The sequence below is a fragment of the Ambystoma mexicanum genome, chromosome 3p (assembly GCF_040938575.1).
Source record: "Ambystoma mexicanum isolate Mex_15411 chromosome 3p, UKY_AmexF1_1, whole genome shotgun sequence".
Classification (NCBI taxonomy): Eukaryota; Metazoa; Chordata; class Amphibia; order Caudata; family Ambystomatidae; genus Ambystoma; species Ambystoma mexicanum.
In genome coordinates, this window is record NC_090925.1 from 358267822 (window position 1) to 358289473 (window position 21652).

At 45.8% G+C, this 21652-nt stretch overlaps 1 protein-coding gene across 1 annotated transcript in view; it reads left to right on the top strand.

Moving 5' to 3' along the window:
- Positions 1-21652, top strand: part of TM9SF4 (transmembrane 9 superfamily member 4) — a 263480-nt gene that overhangs the window by 179032 nt on the left and 62796 nt on the right. Inside the window, exons 11-13 of the mRNA XM_069651011.1 lie at positions 13827-13908; positions 14265-14340; positions 15481-15564. Of these exons, the coding sequence (XP_069507112.1) occupies positions 13827-13908; positions 14265-14340; positions 15481-15564 (242 nt within the window). The remainder of the gene's footprint in view (positions 1-13826; positions 13909-14264; positions 14341-15480; positions 15565-21652) is intronic.

A 21652-nucleotide genomic window follows, 5' to 3' on the forward strand; every position in this document is an offset into this window, starting at 1 on the left:
ATCGTTGGTCTGAGTATGCAAAGGTTTTGTTGTAGCCGAGGGGGGGGGGGGGTCTGTATAAGAGTAGAAAGCTGTGGGAGCGAGTTGGAATTTTAGAAGTAGGGATTCATAATCTGTGTTGCTGGGTCTGTTCTGAACAAACAGGGTGTAACCTGGGGGGGGATGGGGGGGGCTTGTGTGAAATGGGTTCATAGCAAACCAGGTTTCTGTGATGAAGATGTCTGGGTTTTTGTCACAGATAAGGTCAAAGATGTTATTTGTTTTAGGCCTACCTGGCGTTGATGAGAATGCAAGAGATCAGGTTTGCCCGGAGTGGGGGCAGGGGGGTGCGTAGCACCGGGAGACCCAGTGTGTGTGTGTGTTGGTGAAGGGGGCGCTTGAAGGCTTGACCTTGCACAGGTCGCAGGGATTGTGGAAAGAGTGGGTGTGGAGGGGGGAGTGGTGGGAGCAGGGTGAGGGATGAGGTAATCATTGAAGGACATTGGGGGTAGGGAGGGCTTGTAGGTAGACAATTAGGGTGAGGGGAGGAGGAGAATAGAGCGAAGGCCGGGTTGGGAGCAGGAGGGATATTGGGCGCTATAGAGTTGGGGAGGGGGCAGTTGAGGTCGGGGTGTTGGCCAGGACTGCACTTAACGAAGGGAAGTGAGAGTTGGAGGGTGAGGGCAATGTCATTCAGGAGAGGCAAGATGGAGCAGAGGCAAAATGGTAGCGGGGTTTGGAGTGGAAGGGTTGGCGGGGCTGGCTAGGCAAGATGTTGGACATGCTAAGGGGGGTCAGTGTTTTCAACTGGCTCGCCAGACTTTTCCCAACCCACTCCTGGCAGCAAACACCCATGGCCTTCAGTAGCCTGCCAAAAGCCTCTGCTTTCCTGGGCACTGGAAGTCCATATAGGGCTTTTCCTGGCCTTACAGGCCAGGAAGAAGGGTTAAAGACCAGATGACCAAAGGACAAGCAAAAAAAACATGTAGCACGGCCATATTTGAACACTAGCCACAGTTGGTAGCCAAACGCAGTAAAATTGATAAGGTTAAAATGAAATATACCAACATTTAGTTTTTGCTACAATATTCAATTGCCTTGCTGCTAACTGCTTTGCACTTTATTTAGGGGAATTTCTTATTTTAAAAAAAATAATTGTGGGAAGTTTTATTTAGTTGTGTTTTTAGAAATTGGGTTACTCAGCTTTTATTGGAAGCATCTAGCATTTTAATTTGTCTGGTTGCCCTCTGCTATTCTGCATTCTTTGTATAGCATGGCATTACTTTCTTGACCGCTGACTAGCACAAACTACAATTCCCATTAGAATTGTAGTTCTTGTGCCTTTTTGAGACTAACAGGTTTGTGCCGGTTCGTTTACGGTCAGTGTCTCCTGTGCTGTTAAATCCAATTCTATGTCTTTTACTAATAAGGTGTTATGTCTACACCGTGTAGTCTAATAGCTGCAATCCAGATAAACCGCAAGGCGCGTCTTAGGGCCATGTCGGAGGATGCAATTTGAGAAATTGCCTTACACAAACAGTAGCGACTGAAGTCATGGGGATTGATACGTTGAGTACTTTCTGCAGTTTATCCTCATCAGGCAGCTCAAATGAAACCACCACGGCCAATACTGATATCCAAGGTCATGCATGCAAAGTTGATAACTACAGCAGTTGCACAAGAACTTACTCAGCTGTAGAGGTACGAAGTAATAGACTGAAAAGTAACTTAATACTCCGTCTTTAGTTCAGCATGCTGTTGAAATAGCTGATTTTTATATTGGAAACCAATCTTGATTCATTAGTAATTACTGAGACTTGGCTTCATGAGGCAGCTCGTCATGCAGTGTCCATGGCTACTCCAGTTGGCTACTCCTGCCTCCACACTGATCATTTAGGGAGCAGGGGTGGGGGGAGTTGCCATGTTTTTTAAGCAGGATTTTACGTTTCTGCCCTTCCAAAATGTGATCAATGTGAAGTTGTTATTGAAATTGAATACCAAGTCTGTTAACTCACTCACTTAGTGTTTTATTATTATATAGACCTTGCAAGTTAACACCGCTTTTTGAAGAGAACCTATTAGCATTTATTGGTAGTGCCTCAAAGATGCAACAGCCTTTATTATCCTTGGGGATTTGGTTTTCATCAGCATGTTCTATATAACGGTGGTAATACACTAGATTGGATTTTGTCTAAAAACCAGAAGTTGCTGTTAACGTCCATGGAAAAGTGTATCTGGTCTGATCATTTCTCCCTCTTTTTTGAGGCCCCTTCCCCTCTCCTTCCAATTAAAGCTTTCAAAGTAGTTAGACCATCAATCCTAATTTGTAACTGTAAAAAAGTCACTATTGAAGCTTTTCACTCACAAGTGTTACCTTTACTACCATCTATGGAAGAGAACCTTTCCCTTGATGATTTTAAATCCTTTTAGATTGGATACTAATCAATCTTTCGACTCTCTGGCTACATTAAGATCAGTAAAACAGAATCAAGTGGTCAGTTTTAATCAATGGTTAACCACAGAGGTTCTGCATGCCAGAGGGGGAAACTAAAGGCGGAACGCAATTGGCGGAAACATCTGTCGAATGATACGGCAGCGACTTAGAACTGGAACTGAAAGAACTGTGGTTGAGTCATCTATTGTCGAAGGCAATGATTGGTGTCAATGAAGGCTTTATCCAGAAAACACATCAGCAACAAATTCTGGATCTGGTTAACTTGATATAGCCCGCGATGCTATTATATTACCTTCCTGTAATACAATAAATCCAGGTACTGTTTGCATTTAAAGAGGTACAGGAAAGTGAAGTAATGGAGACAATACAAAGCATGAAGCTCACATCATGTAAGGGGGATATTTTTCTGGCAACGCTTTTTAAGGATTTTGCTAGAGCGCTTGTTCCTTGTGTCACAAGCTTTATTAATCACTCCTTTCAAGAGGCCAACATTCCAGTTAATATCGAGGAGGCATGGATCGCTCATCTGATAAGAGAACCTTGATCCAACAGTCGCTGGAATCTATAGGCCCATTCAGAATGTTCCTTTCGTACAAAAAATAGACAAAATAGCCTGAGCTCAATATAAAAATCTTGTGGAGCAAAATGAAATCCTGGACAACGAACAATACGGTTATTGTGTGAATCACGAGACGGAGACTGCTCTCCTGGATTGAAAATGTTATATTACAGGAATTATCGAGCAAGGTAATGCAGCTTTATTCTTACTGTTGAACCCTCTCATCAGCTTTTGATTTGGTCGATCACGCATTGCTAGCGAAGAGACTGGTCAAGGTGGGTAAATGTACCCCCTCGGCTGCAAACTGGTTCAAATCTTTTTTGGGACCAAGGTTGGCTAATGTGGTCCAGGCTAATGCCCAATCACAAAGAACCCTTTTAACCTGTGATGTGCCACAGGAATCATGCCTGTCGCCATAATTTTTCAATGTGTATTCCAAACCTTTGTGACCACATTGCCTCTCTGGGGGTCCAGTTTGCAAACTACGCAGATGACACCCAGATAGTGTTTAAACTATCTGGGTCTATAGTAAAGATGTGACGGAGTTAAAAAACGTACTTAAAGCCATCCAGGTATGGATGGCTGCTAATTCCTTTGCCATGAATGACTGAAAAACTGAGCTGCTTGTTATTTGTACCCAACAAAAGTTTAATAAACATAGACATACGGTACAAATGTTTTACAGTCAATGGTAATGCCATTATGGATTCCGATGCAGTTAAAACTCTAGGAGTTTTCTTTGACTCACACCTCTAAGAAACACGTTTCATACCTTAAATCTTCCTTACCCCATTACACCATCCTCCTGTGGCAAATGTGCCCTTTCTGTCAGAGGCAAATAGAACTTTTATTGCTGCCGCTATTGTAAATCCAAAGCTGGACTATTGCCTAGTCTCCTTGTAGGCACCTCCCAAGCTAACATAAATAAGTTGTGTCACAGAATGGAGCTGTTTGTGCTGTATGTGGGCTGGGTCATCGATCTCCGCTTTCTGAAGCTTGCAGGAAATTGCATTGGCTCCCAGTTGAGCAGCAAATACAGTTTAAAGGCACCGTTCTGATGTTTAAATGTCTCAGGTGAAGCCTCTTCGAGAGTGAACAGAATTCCCTTTAGGCGGACTCTTCGTTCAAACAATAGCATCACGCTATGATATATTTTATTTGTATCGCGCCCATACACAAGTGTTTCAGAGTGCGACAAGGCAAGCGAGGGGGGGGGGGGAAAGGGAGGACAAAATCACGATCTTACTAGGCCCAGTGACATTGAGAACGTGCAAGTGCAGGGAAGAGGGAAGGGGGGAAAATGCGAGGGGGGGGGCGAAGTGGAAAGTGGTGAACACGTGATGGAACAGGTAGTGCGGCCAGCAGGTGGTAAGTGCGAGAATAAGGTGTAGACACTGGGTGTCTGATGGGGACTGTGGGGTTGCAGATACCAACCCAAGTGCAGGGATTGTCATGGGGCAGTGCGAGTGTGTGGCAGGGATCTGGGCCCAAAATCTGAGGGTAACCATGTGCCCGGTGCCAAAGCAGACAGATTAGCAGGAGAGAGGAAGAGTGAAGGCAGAAGCAAAGAGGAAGGTCTTGAGGTGCTTCAGGAAACCAGAGCTGGTTCTGCTCAAGTTTCAGAGAGGCGGGGAGGCTGTTCCAAAGGGAGGCCCCAGCCGAGGCAAGGGATCTACCTGCAACTCGTCGCTTGGAGAAGTGACTGACCCTGAGGGAGTAGGAGGTGAAGGAGCAAAGAGCTCGACCTAGAAATGTATTTACAGAGGGAGAGTTGAACATATTGTGGACCCCGGCCCCAGATAGCCTTGTGGACAATGCAAAGGGTCTTGAATTTAATCCTTGCAGCTACTGGGAGCCAATGAAGAGATTTCAGGGCTGGAGATGGCTTGAGGCTAAGGACAAGTTTTGCAGTCCTGTTATGGATGAGCTGCATAGGACTGAGAGTGGTTGCAGGCAGATTTAGAAAGATGTTGTTGCAATAGTCCAGTCTAGAGAGAACCAGAGCTCTGGGAGCTTCTGGGGGAAGGAGAGGAAAGGAAGAATACCTTTGAAGAGGTGCAGTTAGTAGTCAGACTTTTTTGAGACGTCAGAGATGTGAGGAGAGAAGGAAAGCATGGAGGTAAAGATGACCCGAGGTTCTTAGCCTCGCAAGTGGGAGAAGGTAGAGGGCCAAGGGGGACCGGCCAGAGAGTGACGGGAAAGGAAGGTGCAGGTGTGCCGATGAGGAGGATCTCTCGTTTACTGGCATTAAGACAGAGGTTGTTGGCAGTGCACCACTCCTGGATTGCAGACAGAGATGAGAGAGGGAGAAGAGGTGGCAGAGGGGAGCATGAAGACAAGTTGGGTGTCATCCGCATAGTATTGAAAGTTTGAGCACTGAGCAGCAAAACGGTGAGCAATACGGTGGTAGGTATTGGTTTAAGAACCAGGGAGAGAGGTTAGATCCCTGGGGGACACCGCAGGTAGAAAGTGAGATGGAGAAAAGGAAGGACCCAAGTTGGACCTGGGAGGGTTGGTTGGAGAATGTCAGCCAGGCCAGGGCCTGATAAGTGATACCCGGATTATCACGGAGGCGATTGAGCAGGATGACATAGTTGACCGTGTCAAAGGAAGAAGAAAGAGTAGGATGAGGACAGATGGGATATTAGAATCCAGGTTGGAGAGCAGGTCTTCACAGATGTTCAGGAGAGCAGTTTCCGTGCTTCTGGCAGCTATGAAGCCAGACTGATTGTCATGAAGACAACCAACAGAATCCAACTGCGTGTCCTCCTAAAAAAGATTGGGGGTGCTGGCTTTAACGCATGGCCACCTACCACAATGGACTCTCGTCCACTGGATCTAAGGGTCTGCATCAACAACCCAGTAAAAAAAACACCTGAAAACGCTTCTTTTTGATAGAGGGATAGATTAAATGAGCACATGATCTCTGCCATAATTCAACAAAATCAAAACCGTTTGCATCCCCTTTGTTTTTTGTTGTCTTGTGAGCGCCCTGAGGCCTTTGGGCGAGTGGCACGATATAAAAAACATAGATATAAAAGTAGCAAAAAGGAACCGCTGCCACCATCTTGTCGCTGGAGCAAACCTAAAGTAATCAAAATCCTCTGAGTGTTAGTAACAAAGTGTACCCCATTGTAACATTTTATAAAAAGTTACCAAAGTGATAAGTTACCAACAGTAGTAACAAAGTAACAAGACTAAGGGAAACCATGTTTCCCAGTACTGACAGCCTGCAGGACATTTTGGTTTTCCCATGGCCACGGATGTCGTTTCAACAAAATGTCAGGGGTAGCGGAAGTGACATCCTATGACATCACAGGAAGTGATGTAATTTGACCCCACCCGACATCATAGAAAGCGATGTCAAACAACCTTCAGATTTTTTAGATGCATCGATGTTTCCAGGTGCTCTGATTTCAGCCAGATATAAGAACTGAGGCACAGAGGGAGGCATGATTTGTCCATGATTACACATTTGAGGAATGCCTTTTTCCAGATTCGAAGTGGGGTGTATATGTAAAACATACATAATGCAGTATTTCTAACAGGGTAACCGAAATCTATGCACGCTAAACAAGCTAAAAAAAAGCACTGACCTGGGGAGCTGTGCGCTGCTGTTTAACCAGGAGAAAAATGCTGCACGAGCAAGGCCTGAAAATTGCATCTTTGACCAGGATTTAGTATCAACAAAATTCCCTGGTTATAAATCGATGTATGATTCAGCTACCACTACGATAGAACAAACCTATTAGACTGGTATGCGTGCACAGAGGGGAGTGCACCTGATAATGGTATCTTTGCTGGAGTATAATACCTGGGAAAGGTTCTTTCAATATACCCAAGACGTCCCATAGTTTTTATTATCTAAGCGTAATACTGGGTGCCAGAGGACTTTTTAATGTAATATCATTGCTGCACACATACATATTCATAGCTCCACAGTTAAAACTGAACCATGAGTTGCTTCTCACCCGGGGGCTCACTGGCAGACTTCAAAGCGCGCACTACACACTACCCCTTTGTCAGACCCAGTGGTGCCCAATGGCGTAGCCCAGAATTTGGCAGCTCCCCTGCGACCCATGCTGTGGGGGCCCTCCCAAGCACCTTAACAAAGCACAGGGCACGCCACACCCCGGGACGGCACGGACCACCATGTGTGCGCATTGTCCGTGATGATTATGCTGCTGCAGGGGCATGCACTACTGCAAGTGAAAGAAGTAAATATGTATTTCAATCAAAGCTTAATTCTTTTACGTAACATAGAAAGAAGGGGGCGGTGCCTGGTCCACATATATACCAGCCACCAGTGGGGCAGGTGTTTGTAGATTGAAGAGAATCAGTCTGTCGCACAACTAACACATCACATGAGATTATCTGAAACTTTATTTGAAGACAAATGGATATAAAGATTGTATCAAGAGAAAATAATTATAATACACAGTTAACCTGCTGCAGTAAAAGATATTAAACCGGGTTGAATGGGAGAACAAATGGAAACTAAGATTGTGAATCAAGATTAAAGGCTTATAAACTTGATGAGGATGATATTTTATTTATAGTGCGCCGATACACAAGTGTTTCAAGGTGTGATGAGGCAAGGGAGGGTGTTTGGCAAAGTTTGTATGCAGTAGCCTCTTGGAACACTACAACCAACTCTGACTACAGGTATAGGAAACCCAAGCTTTGGTATAAGCCTGTACTACAGTTTTGGTAGCGCATTGAGCAGCCAGTCTTATCCTGGGGGAGGTGGGGGCAATGTGAGCGTTAGTGGAGTTACAGAGATTTACAGTTAAAAGTATTCAAATAAACTCTTACTCAAGGTTTCTTGAATAAACAATTATTAATTTCAGTCAGTTAGAATAAGCCTTCTTCAGAAGGTAGCAATATAATAGTAACACTCCATACACTTCATGATACACTCTTAATATCCCTAAATCGGTAGATACCCTTTTGGGGTGAGCCATAACACTACCTACACCCTCAGGTGACTTCAATTGCTAGGGTGCTGGGGACATTAATATATCACTGTTGCATTTAAGATCATATAGTTATGTCAAAGGAAAAGATTGCTTTAAAGACAAAGAAAAGATGCAGTAGATGACTCCTGGTCCTGTGCAGCTCTGCAGGTCTCACTGTTCCTGGGCCTCAGTCGTGGGGACAAGATGGAGGACGTCGGGGGACTCCTGCAATGCACTGGGACGGTCAAATCTCGCAACCGGCAAACTCCTTGTGTCTACCGCAAATAGCACCACCACGGTTCCTGGCTGTCGAGATGGACTTTCCTTGCTTCTGGGATCCCGCACTCTGTTGAGGGGGCTCACGCTCGGTCAGTCCTGAGCTCTAGGCCCGCTTAAAAGCAACGCAAACAATCTGGTGTTCCTCTCCCGGGCTATACGGTTTCCAGCAGCAACTCTGTGCAAATTCAACCAGTTCTGAGATGGATGTCTAGATGGCTTACTTTGGAGTTGATTGGTCCCACCATCTCAAGGGGAGAAGTCGTCCTTGCAGGGGCTTCTGTCGATGCGAACTTGGCATTTCGGCACTGCAACAGGGCTTCACCGGGCAAACCAACGGTCCAGGAGTTGCAGCAACCATCCTCTTCAAGCTCTTCTTCGGTTCCTTCATTCTAGTGGTCGATTCTGCCTTACAAGCCAAGAGACTTGCCTTCGATTCAGTTCTCTCCATTCATTCCAGCCTAGCTGTCACTCACCGAGCAGAGTGGCTGTCATTGCCAGATAGACAGCCAGCCAATCACCACAAAGTGCATTTGGGTCTCCTAGGAGACTAAGCACAGGGAGTTTCAGGCACCTCCCTTACTTCCTGCCCACCCCAGACACTCTGGGCCAGAGTCGGTCTTCACTCCTGAAGCCCGCCAAAGGCGAATGACCAAAGAGACCAAACCTGGATTGGTGCGCAGAGAAAGACTCTAGAAGGACCTTTCAACAAAAGTGGCAAAAAGGGATCTGGACCTGTTTTAACAAAGGGGGCTCAGACACCATTTTGTAAAACATGGCTCCTGGGATTTAACGTTACCGGAGCTACGAATAGTTTGTGCTCAGGAAAAATCATGGTAGTTCGTTGTATAACCACTGCCACCAGCCATTCTGAGAGGAAAGGGTCGTATTTGACCGCTACATGAGTGTCTAGACGCAGGGGATACTAAATAACCCCTCCACTCTATTGTAAGATGGGGTGTGCTGGGTCTAGGAATTTAAACTAGTAAAGTCAATTTCACTTTACTTACTCTGGGAAACAGTAGTTTATCCGAGAGAAGGTAGTTAAACCTTGGGAAAGCCTTCCCTGTGTCACTGCACTGAGGGTGCTGTGTGACACAATTGAAAAAGATGCCTATGGAGTTGGTTAGACTCCATAACCAAAGAAAATACAGAGGTAAAACACATACAAATATGTGAGAGTGGGGAAAAAGGGTCACATTCTCTCCAGGTAAAACAATAAAGTACTCAAAATCCAGCAAAGTTGCTGGGGATCTCTAAGGTGAAGGGAATTAGCACATTTTTGAGAATTCTCCCTAACACTCCAACAATATTAGAGTTAGACTATGAATTATCATCCTCATTATCATTTTCCACATTTCCTAGGTTAGTAGGCGTGGCAGGCCTACTACCCAGACTTTGCTTATTCAACAACCTTGCAATTAGTTCAATTTTCTTTCCTTTAACAGGGAGATTCTGATTTTACACATGTCGTTCAGTTGCTCTACAGTTAGAAGGACCAGGGATTCCTGACTGAAGTTATCCATATTTAACATGTTATACAGTTGCTTTTCTAGTGGAGCTTAGCCTTGTGAAGGTTTTTAGTTTAACAAAAGCAAAGCAAATTCTTAGTGTATAACGACTCTACAATAGATCCTCACCGCCTGCCACCAGTTTTAGGCAGGATTGTATGTAGTACCCGTGGGTGCCCTACAACAACCATGGCCTCCTGGCAATAGGAACCCAACCTTTGGTAGAAGTCTGTACTACACAGGTTTGTAGTGTTTTGAGCAGCCAGGCTTATCTCAAGCAGGGTCAATGGGAGCTGTATGGGAGTTATACAGATTGACAGTGACAAGTATTCAAGTAAACTCTTACACACAAGGTTTCTTGATTAAACAATTATTTATCAGTCAGTTAGAATAAGTCTAATCTAAAGCAACACACAAATACATTCCAAAAATACACACTCTTAGTTTTCTAAATCGGCAAATACCCATTTGGGATGACGCACAGGCACTGCCTACACCCTCATGTGACTTCTGCTGTTGGCATTAATATATCACTGTTGCATTTAGAATATTCTTAGGAGTAGTGTTGAAGAGAAGAGTTCAGAATAAAGCAAGAATTCACACAGTTAATAAGTAGGTAAGTACTTTCAAAACAACCCCCCAATGCAAAGTCAGTTAACCCTTTCCTTCAAGGAAGGCAAAACAGATGAGCAGAAGAGAGAAGTCATTCAGGGAGCCAGGCCAGCCAATGCAAGTTAGCAAAAGTCAAGTTGAACTGAAGCCCTTCGTGCAGGTAAGTAGAAAGTCTTTTCCAATGTTTAAAAAGTCTTGGTAGAATAGAAAATCAAAGTAGGGCCACAATCTGATTCGGAATGTGAGGTGAAGAAGCTGGTAGCAACTCACAAATGCAACCCAGCAAGTCTCCAATGAGGATAAGTGGCTACACAACAAGAGGTAAGTTAGCTTAGACTTTACAGTACCTTTTAGATTTAAGAAAAGTGCAGCAGATTACTTCTGTTCCTGTGCAGCTCTGCAGATCTCACTGTTTCTGGGCCTCAGTCGTTGGGACAAGAGGGAGGACTTCTGGGGACTGCTTCACTGCAATGGGGTGGTCACCGGTCGCAACCGGCAATCTTCAAACAAGTGGCACTTCAGTGTTTCACTTTCTCGCGACTACCTGTGGTTTCTGGCTGCCGAGATGGGCTTTCCTTGCATCTGGGGTCCCGCACTCTGACGCTCAGGCTCAGTCAGTCCTGCTTCCTGGGAGTCCAGAGGATGTCAGTTTCCCCATAACAAAATGAGCAAACGTACAGCAGAGAACAGCAGAAGGCTGGGCTCCACTGGTAAAAGCATGGCTATGATGGTCAGACAGCAGCAAAAAGTTGTGGGCGGTTCACAACTGGGGGGAAAATTACCCATAAATGGAAATCTTTCCTAACAAGTACCTTAACACTTGTTTTACTTTCAAGGCAGAATCCTTTTCTTATCCAGTCCTTCCCTAGTCTAATGCACAAGTTCTCTGAAGCAGAAGCGGGACCCTAGTAGTCTGTGCCAGCTATAAAAATGTATTTCTATAGGAAATCTTCTTAAACAAGTAAGTATTACCTTTCAGAGTTAGTTAAAGTGTTCAGGGACTTCACAGAAGGCTACAGCATTAGGCCTGGGCAAGTGGTATGGGCAGACTCCCAACCACACAAAAACCACGCAGCCTCACAGGATATGATATGGCATTTATAACGCGCCTGTACACAAGTGTTCCTAGGCGCAGCGAGGCATGGTAGGGGGAACAAGGGAGGACAGACAACGATCCTACTAGGCCAGGTGTCATTCAAATCGCGCAAGTGAAGGAGAAGGGGGAGAGGACAGTGCAGTACATGGGATAAGAACCAAACAAAATAAAGATATATAGTGCGTAAATGTATGGCCCACAGGTGGAAAGTGCAAGAAAAGTGCACCCATCTGGTGTCAAGTGCTGGTGGTGGGACTGTAGCGATACAGAACCAGTTCCCAAGTGCCGTGGAAGCCGGGAAGGCAGTGCAGGAGTGCGACTGGCAGGGGACGGGACCTGGCCCCGAGATCAGAGGGTGACCAGGTAACCAGTGCAAATTATGTGTCAGCCAGGAAGTCCGCGAGGGAGAGGAGAAAAAGCAGAAGCAAAGAAAGGTTTTGAGGTGCTTCCAGAATCGAAGATGATTCTCCTCAAATTTCAGGGAGGCTGTTCCAGAGGGAGGCACCAGCCGAAGAAAGAGATCTACCACCAACTCGTTGCTTGAAGAAGCAACTGACTCTGAGGGAGTTTTAGGTAGATGAGCGAAGAGCTCGAGAGGGAAGGTGTTTAGGGAGAGAGAGTTGAAGGTATTGAGGCCCCAGACCCCAGAAGGCCTTATGGACGATGCAGAGGGTTATGAACTTAATCCTTGCATCCACTGGGAGCCAGTGCAGAGATTTCAGTCCTGGAGAGATACGATCCCTGGGCTTGAGGCCCAGGACCAGTCTCGCGGCCCTGTTCTGGATAAGTTGCAGAGGGCGGAGAGTAGAAGCAGTAGAAGCAAGTATTGCCCAAGCCCACACAGTACCTTAGTCGAAAAGAGCTGCTGGGTGGATGCCTTCACGATGCAGCAGCACAGGACCCGGTCCCTGGATTCTTGGTCTGGAGATGAAAGAACTAAACACTGTATGGGAACTTGCAGCAGCAGGCTTCCAGCGAAGGACTCTTCACAGATTCTCATGGCTTTGTGGATCTGGTGCCTTTTTACAGCACCCAGATGAAGAATGAATATTGCTGATTTCATTCTCTTCACTCTTGGTCCTACACTCTGGTGAGGGGACTTCAGGTATTCGAATTGTCTCTGGAGATCCAGCAGGAGTCCACCAAAGGTTCAGCTGGATTTGGACTTCGAAAGACCATGCACCGCACTGTGGCTCAAGGTCTCAGGAAATTGGCGGTTTGCAGCCAGGCAGGGTCGCAGCATGTTGTGGGATGGCTCAAACGGAATTGTACCAGTACTGCAACCTCATAAGGTCACCTGGTACTAAACCTGCACCTTTGCATATTAAAAAAATGCTGACCCCCATTATTGCGACTAAGGTAAGCAGGGGTTTTGGGGATGTCCCCTGCTCCTCTAGGTCGTGGCAATGGGGGGTCAAGGGTTGCAGGGGTGTCCCGGCTGTAAAAAACTCTGCCGCGCAAGTGCCGACCCACGCAAGTGGGTGGGAACTGACACTGCAGGGATCGAGGGAAGTCGCCATGGGGGGAGTCTGTGTGGGGATGTGGGCTACCGTGGTCTATCCAATCACTGCGCTGCGCCGTAATGGTCATCGACATTTCCGTCTGCGGAATTACGGGCGGCACAGTGATCACATAGATTCACTCACACTGCAGGTCTTCTTGAGACTAGTGGATCTAAAACAGCCTCTTGGTAGCAGTCTCGTTCTGTCCCCCAAGGTCGATTGGAAGCAAGGGTTACATCTGGCTCCCTGGTCGGTGGAAATCCTTAGACGTCCTTTCTTCTTCCTCTGTCTGCATTACCCAACACACAGAAACCTAAAACCAGATACACAAACCACCCTGAACACACTTGTACATCAAAATACAAGCAGACCCCGCACACAGTGACAGTTTTCTCTGAACTGAAGCCAATTACGCAACAAAGCTCTCTTACGCTTTCCCTCGCTAATCTTTCCCAAACCCCCGAGCTCTCCTTCCTTTTCAGATCCACCGGTGCACCTGCAGACCATGAAAATGGCAGTGGTGCGTGGTACAGATCATAACCTAATGTTTCAGACCCAGTACTTAGTTATACACCACATATCACAGGTACCAGTGTTATCCATTTGTACATAGGGGCTGCTGTGGATGAAATGCAAAAAGGTTAACACTGGGAGAGCTGAAGGGGGTTGTTGCCTCGTAGTAATTTTCTGAGGTCAGAATAAAGTAACCTTTGAAGACCTTAGTGACTTAGGCCATTGAACTTGGAGGGCAGAAGGAAGCGGGTGGCTGACCGGTGTGTCGGATAGGTTGTACTTGGGAGGTTGGAGTTGAGTGCTGAAAAGACAAGGTGGCAACAGCAATTTCCTGCTCTTAATGCCTCGCTATTTTTTTTTTGCAGTTGTTGCCATGCTGGGTATGCTCTCTCCCTCAAGCAGGGGGGCTTTGATGACAACTGCCTGTTTTCTCTTTATGTTTATGGGGTAAGTATCTTTCAAGCGATGCTGACATTTATAACCTCAGTTTTTCATTTTCGTCATGTATGCCACAATGTATGTGCTAATATTTGTGGATCGTTTCAACTTTTCTCTCGGCCGAACGTTCTTCAATGAAAATGTACATGTAGGGTGTGCCAAACAATAACTTAAAAGCTTTGCTGCTTACTACTGTTCCTCCTCTGCCGACTCCTATACCTGCTTCCTCTTGCCTGCATTTCTGCTGTGTTCATGGCAATGCTACAGTCTGCCTTGCTTCCATACTCCTTGGTTCTCTGCTTACTCTTTTACTATTTTCTGTGCTTCCAGTCCACCTCTGACCGCTCTTCTCTATTCCTAATCAGGGTATTTGGAGGTTTTTCTGCTGGTCGCTTGTATCGGACGTTGAAAGGCCATCGATGGAGGAAAGGTGCATTTTGTGTAAGTGTTTCCATGCCTGAGATGGTGGAAAGGGGCAACCAAAGATTGAGCAGGAGAGGAGTGAAGTGGCACTGGCTGTTTAATGCACTTTACTAAAAAGCTATGCAGATGCTTCAGCTTGCACATCGGAAACCGGAAACCTGGGCAGTTACTTAAGTGCTGTGAAAGCCTTATTAGCTCATCTTGCAATTACAGGAGGATTCAGCTGCATACAAATCAGTCCCACTGTGCCCCAAAATTAGCAGTCTCTCCCAAACTGGTTAATCATACCCTGACAAGGAAGTATTGACATGTTTTTGCTTTTGTGTACTTAATTTGTGAGATTTACCCATTTTTTCTACATTCAGTAGGCAAGAAATCTATGTGTAGGCCTGTATCCAGTGGTATGGAAAACAAATCAAATATGGTGCCAATAATACTTTATTCATAAAGCGTAGGCTCCAAAATGGTAGGGCTAACATCGAGGGAGGTTAATCATGGCAGTGAAGCGACTTGGCAGAATGGTGATGTGTGGAGGGTACTTGTCGACAATTCAATGTGAGTGGATTGAAACCTTGTGTGTCATTGATTGTTGAGGTTTGTATTAAGTGGAGTGGGGCCGGTTGCAAGTCAAGATGTTACATTCGCTTTTGTTTGATACATTTTAAAGTTGGCCACCTTTTGTCGCACCTTTTTTGCCTTTCACAATGTGAAGGACAGCGTTCTTGGATTCATCTTCTTGCCTATGTTTTAGTACTCTGATTTTTTACATAGAATCTTATGGGCATAACAGTGCTACTCGGAAGACTTGATTAAATGGACTAAAATGTGACGGACTTGCTGGAGCCAACGCTTCTCAATTGTGAGACATATTTCCTTTTCCTTCAGAGCAACCCCTGGTATACAGAAAGTGTTGGCTGCAGTATTTCAATAAAGCCCTGCTCAGTGCACTCCTTCAGAGGGAACGTTTTCGGGAATGACTGGCAACACTTACAGAATTTTAAACGTTTTTTTTTTTAATGGGTCTTTGACCCTAGGATGGACCCGAAAAGGGTGGGGGGGATCGCGGGGGTGGCTGGGGGGTCGATGTTAATCTGTGAATCCGATTTTATTTTTTTGCACATGACATATATGACATTACTTTCTTTGTTTCGTTTTCAGACTGCCATGTTGTACCCAGGTGTTGTGTTTGGAATCTGTTTTATCCTGAACTGCTTTATCTGGGGAAAGCATTCATCTGGAGCGGTAAGGACTCGCCAGCCAATCATGGAACGTAGCTTTGTAATATAATGGCCATACTACTAGGTAATGAGGGTTGAAACATGGAGTTTAATGTGCAGGTAAGGGACCCATTTCAAGGGCATCTAAACTGAGTTACAGTGACAATTTCCTCTTCAGTTGAGAATTAAGAAGGGAGTTGCATATGTATGATGAAAGCCGGACTGCAAACGGATGTCTGGAATCTCGTACTGTAACAGAGATGCCTAGGGATAATGACAATAAGAAAAAAGCTAATATTAAAGATCCTCCTTTGGTTTTTCCTTTTGGTTTTTCACACTTTTCTAACATGCAACTTCCTTTTCACACCACCAAGTCCCACCTTTCCATGTCACCTGTAGCCTCTGCTGTAATGGCTCGTACCTAGATATTCCTGTATTTCCATCTAGGTGAGAAATTGTAAAGTCCAACTGGTGAGGACTACACAAGACTTATCTTCATGGTGTTAGGTAACCCACCTTTTACTATAAGCCTGTACTGCACAGGTTGATAGTGTGACTTAGCAGCCAGGTGTATCTTGAGAGGCTTTAGGTGAGCTGTAGAGCTGTACAATTGAAATCCGTAAGTACAAGTAGCCAAATAACACACAGTTATATATAAATATTTATTTATAATATGCGCAAGGTTTACATAAGCAGTCTTTAAAAAGCTTTATCTACTAGTAACATTCAAAGTTGGGATGCAGTTTTTAAAAGACAATACAAGTTGGTAAAGACTTTTATTATACTAACCCCAGTTACAGCACACCAAGTGACTTCAGTAAAGGTCAGTATTGCACTTATTTACATTTACCAATTCAGTTATTAAGTTGCTTAAGGAAGGAAATGTTAGAATACGATTTAGAACATACTTTCAACAGTTTGCAATACAATTACAATCTCCTAAAGGGAGGCAGGTAACCTTTTATCCCAGCAATAATGGTGTCAACAATTATATCCAATGAGGGAACAAGTACTGCCTAAGCCAGTAGATTCAGAGGAGTGCCTTTAGGGAGCCAGGACAGTCAGTCAATGGACACAGACAGTAGTTCTGATGCACTTTATTAGGGCGAATTCTCAGAAATGTGCTAATTCTTCTCTACCTTAGAGACCCCCAGCTCTTTTGCTGGACTCTAGGACCTGTTTTTACCTAGAGAGAGTGAGACCCTTTTTTCCCCAATCACTCATGTATTTTTGATTTGAACTCTGTTTCTTTTGGTTGTGGAGTCTGACTCGTAGGCATCATCTTTTACATTGCAACACAGCACCTTCAGTGCAGTGACACAGGGAAGTCTTTTTAGATTTCCCAAGGTTTAAATACCTTCTCTTGGATAAACTACTGTTTACAAGAGCAGTGAAGTGAAATTGACTTTACTTACATTGTAAACATTCTAGACCCAGCACACACTATCTTACAACAGGGTGCTGGAGGGGTTACTTAATATCCCCTTTGTCTAGCTTCTCATGTAACATTTTTGTTACCCTTTCCTTGATGAATGGCTGGTGGCAGTGGTTTACTTACTTTGGTGTGCATTTACCGCGGGCTGCGTTCGCAGCTGCAGTAAAGCGCCCAAGTGTGCCATTTTTGTCAATGACCCCAGTATTCTCTTTTCACCATTTCTTTGTGGAAAGGTCCTTATTGAGATTTACTCTGTTTGCCAAACCAGGTTTGGTCCCTTTGTTCGTTTTGCCTTTGCCGAGATTCACGAGTGAAGGGCGCCTCTAGCTCCAGGGTGTCTGGCGGTGGCAAGAAGCGAGGGAGGTGCCCGAAATTCCCTGTGCTTAGTCTCCTAGGAGACAGGAATGCATTCCTAGGTGATTGGCCGGCTGTATGTCCAGCAAGGACAGCCACCCTGCTGGAGGATTGACAACTAGGCTGGAATGAATGGGAGAAACCTGCATAAAAGGCGAGGCTTTTTGGTTTGGAAGGCAGTTGACCACTTGGAAGAAGGAATCAGAAGAACATCATGGAAGTGACGACTGCTGCATCTCCTGGACCATTGGTTTGCCCGGTGAAGCCCTGCTGCTGTGCTGAAACACCAGTTTTGATTTGACTAAAGAAGTCCTGCAAGGACGACTTCTCCCCTTGAGTTGCTGGGACCAACCAACTCCAAAGTAAGCCATCTTGACATCCTCTCAGAGCTAGTTGAAATTACATTGCAGTTGGTGCTGGAACCGAATAGCCAGGGAGAGGAACACCAGATCATGTGCGTTGCTTTAAAGTTGGCCAAGAGCTCCAGGAAGATCCTCCAAACTCCCAGGAAGCAGGCCTGACTCAGCCTGAGCCACTTCAACAGAGTGCTGGACCCCAGACGCAAGCAAAGCCCAACTCGACAGCCAAGAGTCTGCAGTGTTGCGATTTGCTTAGACGCGAGGAGCTGAAACCGCGAAGTGCCACTGAATAGAAGTTGGTCATTTTCTGTCGCCGATTGTCCCGTTGCAGTGCAGGAGTCCTCCAGACTTCCTCCCTCTTGTCCCCATGACTGAGAGGCCCAGGAACACAGGATCTGCAGAGCTTCACAGGAACAGAAGCCAGCCAAAGCCCCTTTCTTCTAACCAAAGGTACTGTACAAACTAGGAGAACTTGCCTCTTGTTGTGTAACTGCACTTGTCCTCATTTGAGACTTGTTGTGGCTGCTTCTGTAGAGTTGCTGACCGCTTCTTTACTTCACAAGCTTAAACAGCTTGTGGCCCTGCTTTGATTTCCTCTTTTCTACAAAGACTTCTAAAACATTGTGCAAGACTTTTGCCTACCTCTCTGAGAAGTGCTTCAGTCCACCTAGACTTTTGCCCAATTGACTTCGGCCTAGCCTGGCTCCCCGAATGACTCTTCTTCCCTCTGACATTGTGTTTTGTCTTCATTCCAGGAAGGGGTAAACTAAATTTGCATTGGGGGTTACCAAAAGTACTTAGCTGCTTCAGAATATTTGTGTGATCTCTTGTTCTGTTAATAACCTTTTTCTTTGACATACTCCGAAGTCTGATTCTAAATGCAAACCGTGATATATTAATGTCCAGTGTCCTAGTCACCTGAGGGTTTAGGAAGTGTCTGTGTGCCATCTCAAAAGGGTACTTACTGATCTAGAAATTAGTGTGTATTTTGGAGTGTGTTTGTGTGTTATTATATTTCCCCCTTCTGAAGAATGCTTACTGTAACGCTCACCTGATTCCCACGGAGGCGCTGGTCCCGGCTGAACTGTTATAGTCTCTTCAATTGAGAAGCGTAGAGCTCGGATGACTCTCTGGACTGGGCTTCCTCTTATTGACCGTCTGGCTTGCAGGGTAAGGTTTCTGCAGGCGGAAGAAAAAAAGGGTTAATGACCGTTTGGCTGGACTTCCTCCTCACTAATCGCCAACTCTCCGAAAGTCCAATGTCCTGGTGAGCTCTCACCTTAGGCGTATAAATGCTGGGCTCTCCATCCTGCGACTTATGCAGGGGTGCGTTGGTTCCAGTTACGTCACTGGAGGTCCTCAAAGTCTTTTGTGGCCTTAGAAGTGGCACAGGTGCTGAGATGCCAAAAGGTGATGCCGCCGTTACTGCACGAGCGGATGCCAGTAGGTATAAAGAGTTTATAGTCTTGAAGAGCTGGGCACCTTTAATGAAGTCTTTGCATTGTCTTTTTCAGGTGCCTGGATGCTGAGGGCGTGGTCACTGAGAGCGCGACACGTGCGGTTGTACGTAGGTATGGGAATTTCAATGACACCTCAATAATGTCCCTTGTTTTCTGTTTTCAGGTCTTGAGATGTTGCGGGCGTTCTGCCGTCGCACGTGCAAAGTACGTGAGTATAATGATCTGTGACCTTATTATAGCACCTCTAACAATGTTCTTTTCTTATTTGCAGGTGTCGGGGCCTTGCGGGCGTTTTCCCAGTCGCGGATGCACGTGGGGAAACACGTAAGTGTTAGGCTTTCTTGCAGTCTTTAATGGCACTTAAATAATGTCTTTTCTTGTTTTCAGGTGCTGCGGTTGAAGAGAACGTAATACGCGCACAAAAGAAAGGTAAGAAAAGTAAATGCGGCCGCCTTCACCCGATTCCTACTTAACAATGTTCTTTGTCTTAACAGGTGCCGTTAGGCTGCTGAAGAGAAGGCCGCGAAGAATCCGTGAAAGCACAGCTGGATCAGGTAAGCGAGCGCGGCTGCGAACGTGTTGCAACTTGCTAACCTTATGTTTCTTTTGCTTGCAGGTTCTGCCGGTGTCTGGATTCCTGGATGGTAAGTATAGTTCTCGTGTCTTTCTTCCACAGGTTGCTGAGCTGAAGCTGGAGATGTCACTGGAATGCTGGAGCTGACTCGGTGAGCGTCCTGCTGCAGATGCAGAATAACGCGAAGCACGTTTTCCCAATCGGGTGTGGTTTAAATAGTGTTGGAGTGATTGGGTGTCTTCTTCCTCAGCCTCACCCAGGTAAAAGAGTTCCTGTGTTCCAGAGCTAAGGAGTGGCACCAGCCCCACCCAGGTAAGAAAGTAGTCCCAGTTCAGGGAATAGTTCCTCCCAGCAGAAGGCTGGGGACTTCATCCTGCCAGCATTTGCAAAGGTGAGTATGCAGCATGGTCTGCTACAGGTAGGTCCACCCAAGCACCTTTGCAAGAATTATAAGCCCGGCGCACCTGGCGCCGGGACTGAGGTTCCTTATGAGCCTGGCGCCAGAGGTGCCAGGACATGGTCCAAAGGGCCTCAATAGGGGTTTGCTGGAGCCGGGGACGAGGGTCGTGAGCCTGCTTCCGGGGATGCTGGGCTTGACTTGGCTTCTCGGGAGCAGTGCTCATGACAGCACCCCCCCCCCCCCCCAAACCTGTCTTCCCCGGAGGTTTTGGCCTATTGGGAAAAGTTTGGTGGAATTTTCTGACTAGACGAGGAGCATGGACGTGGTCAGAGGGTTCCCATGATCGTTCTTGAGGTCCGTAACCCTTCCATTCGATCAGATAGTATAATTGTGACTTGATGATCTTGGAGTCCAGGATGTTTTTAACCTCAAATTCAGGTTCTCCATTTACTTGAATAGGCTCTGGAGGTTTATTCAGTCTGGTTCCAGGTTGCATAGGTTTTAGTAGAGATACGTGAAACACAGGATGTATTTTCATGTGGGATGGCAAACCCAATTTGACAGCCACTGGGTTTATTATGGCTGTAATTGGATATGGTCCCAGATATTTTGGGTTGAAGGTGGTGTGAGGTCCTTTAAGTGATAAATGTTTGGTGGATAACCAAACTTGATCTCCAACCTGGTATTGAGGGGCGTCTCTTCGGTGTTGGTCTGCTCCCCTTTTGTACTGTTCTTTAGCCTGTTGTAGGTGGATTGTCGCTTCTTTGAAAGCTTGAGTGATAGCATTGTGAAGTTGATCCACGGCAGGCGTTCCAAGATCTTGGGACGGGTCGAGATTGGAGGTTCGAGGATGAATCCCATATAAAATGTAAAAGGGACTTTTTCCGGTTCCTGAATGGATCGAGTTGTTGTAAGCATATTCGGCTATCCAAAGGATATCTTTCCAATTACTTTCCGACTGCTGTAGCATACAACGTAAATATTGTTCCAGAGTTTGGTTTGTCCTCTCAGTTTGTCCGTCGGTCTGGGGATGATGGCTAGTTGAAAGTCTCACATCGATTTGAGCTAAACGACAGCAACTTCGCCAAAAGTGAGAGATAAACTGGCTCCCCCTATCTGAGATCAAAACCAAAGGGAAGCCGTGCAATCTTGCAATATTTTCAAGGAATTCCCGTGCTAGAACTGAAGCTGAAGGTAAGCCCTTTAGTGGAACGAAGTGGGCCATTTTAGAAAGCAAATCTACAATTACTAGAATAGTGTTGTATCCGGAACAGGAGGGTAAATCGGTGATGAAGTCCATGGAGAGGGTATGCCAGGGATGTGGCGGGATGTCTAGCGGATGCAGGAGACCCGCTGGTCTTTCCTTCTGACCTTTGTTTTTGGCACACACCACAGGACATCACAAACTCCTTTGTCTTTTCTCCATGACGGCCACCAGAAGTGTCTCTTGACTTTTTCCGAGGTTTTGGCAATGCCTGGGTGGCCCTCCATCAAGGAATTATGGTAGCAAGAAATTACCTGTTTTTGTAAA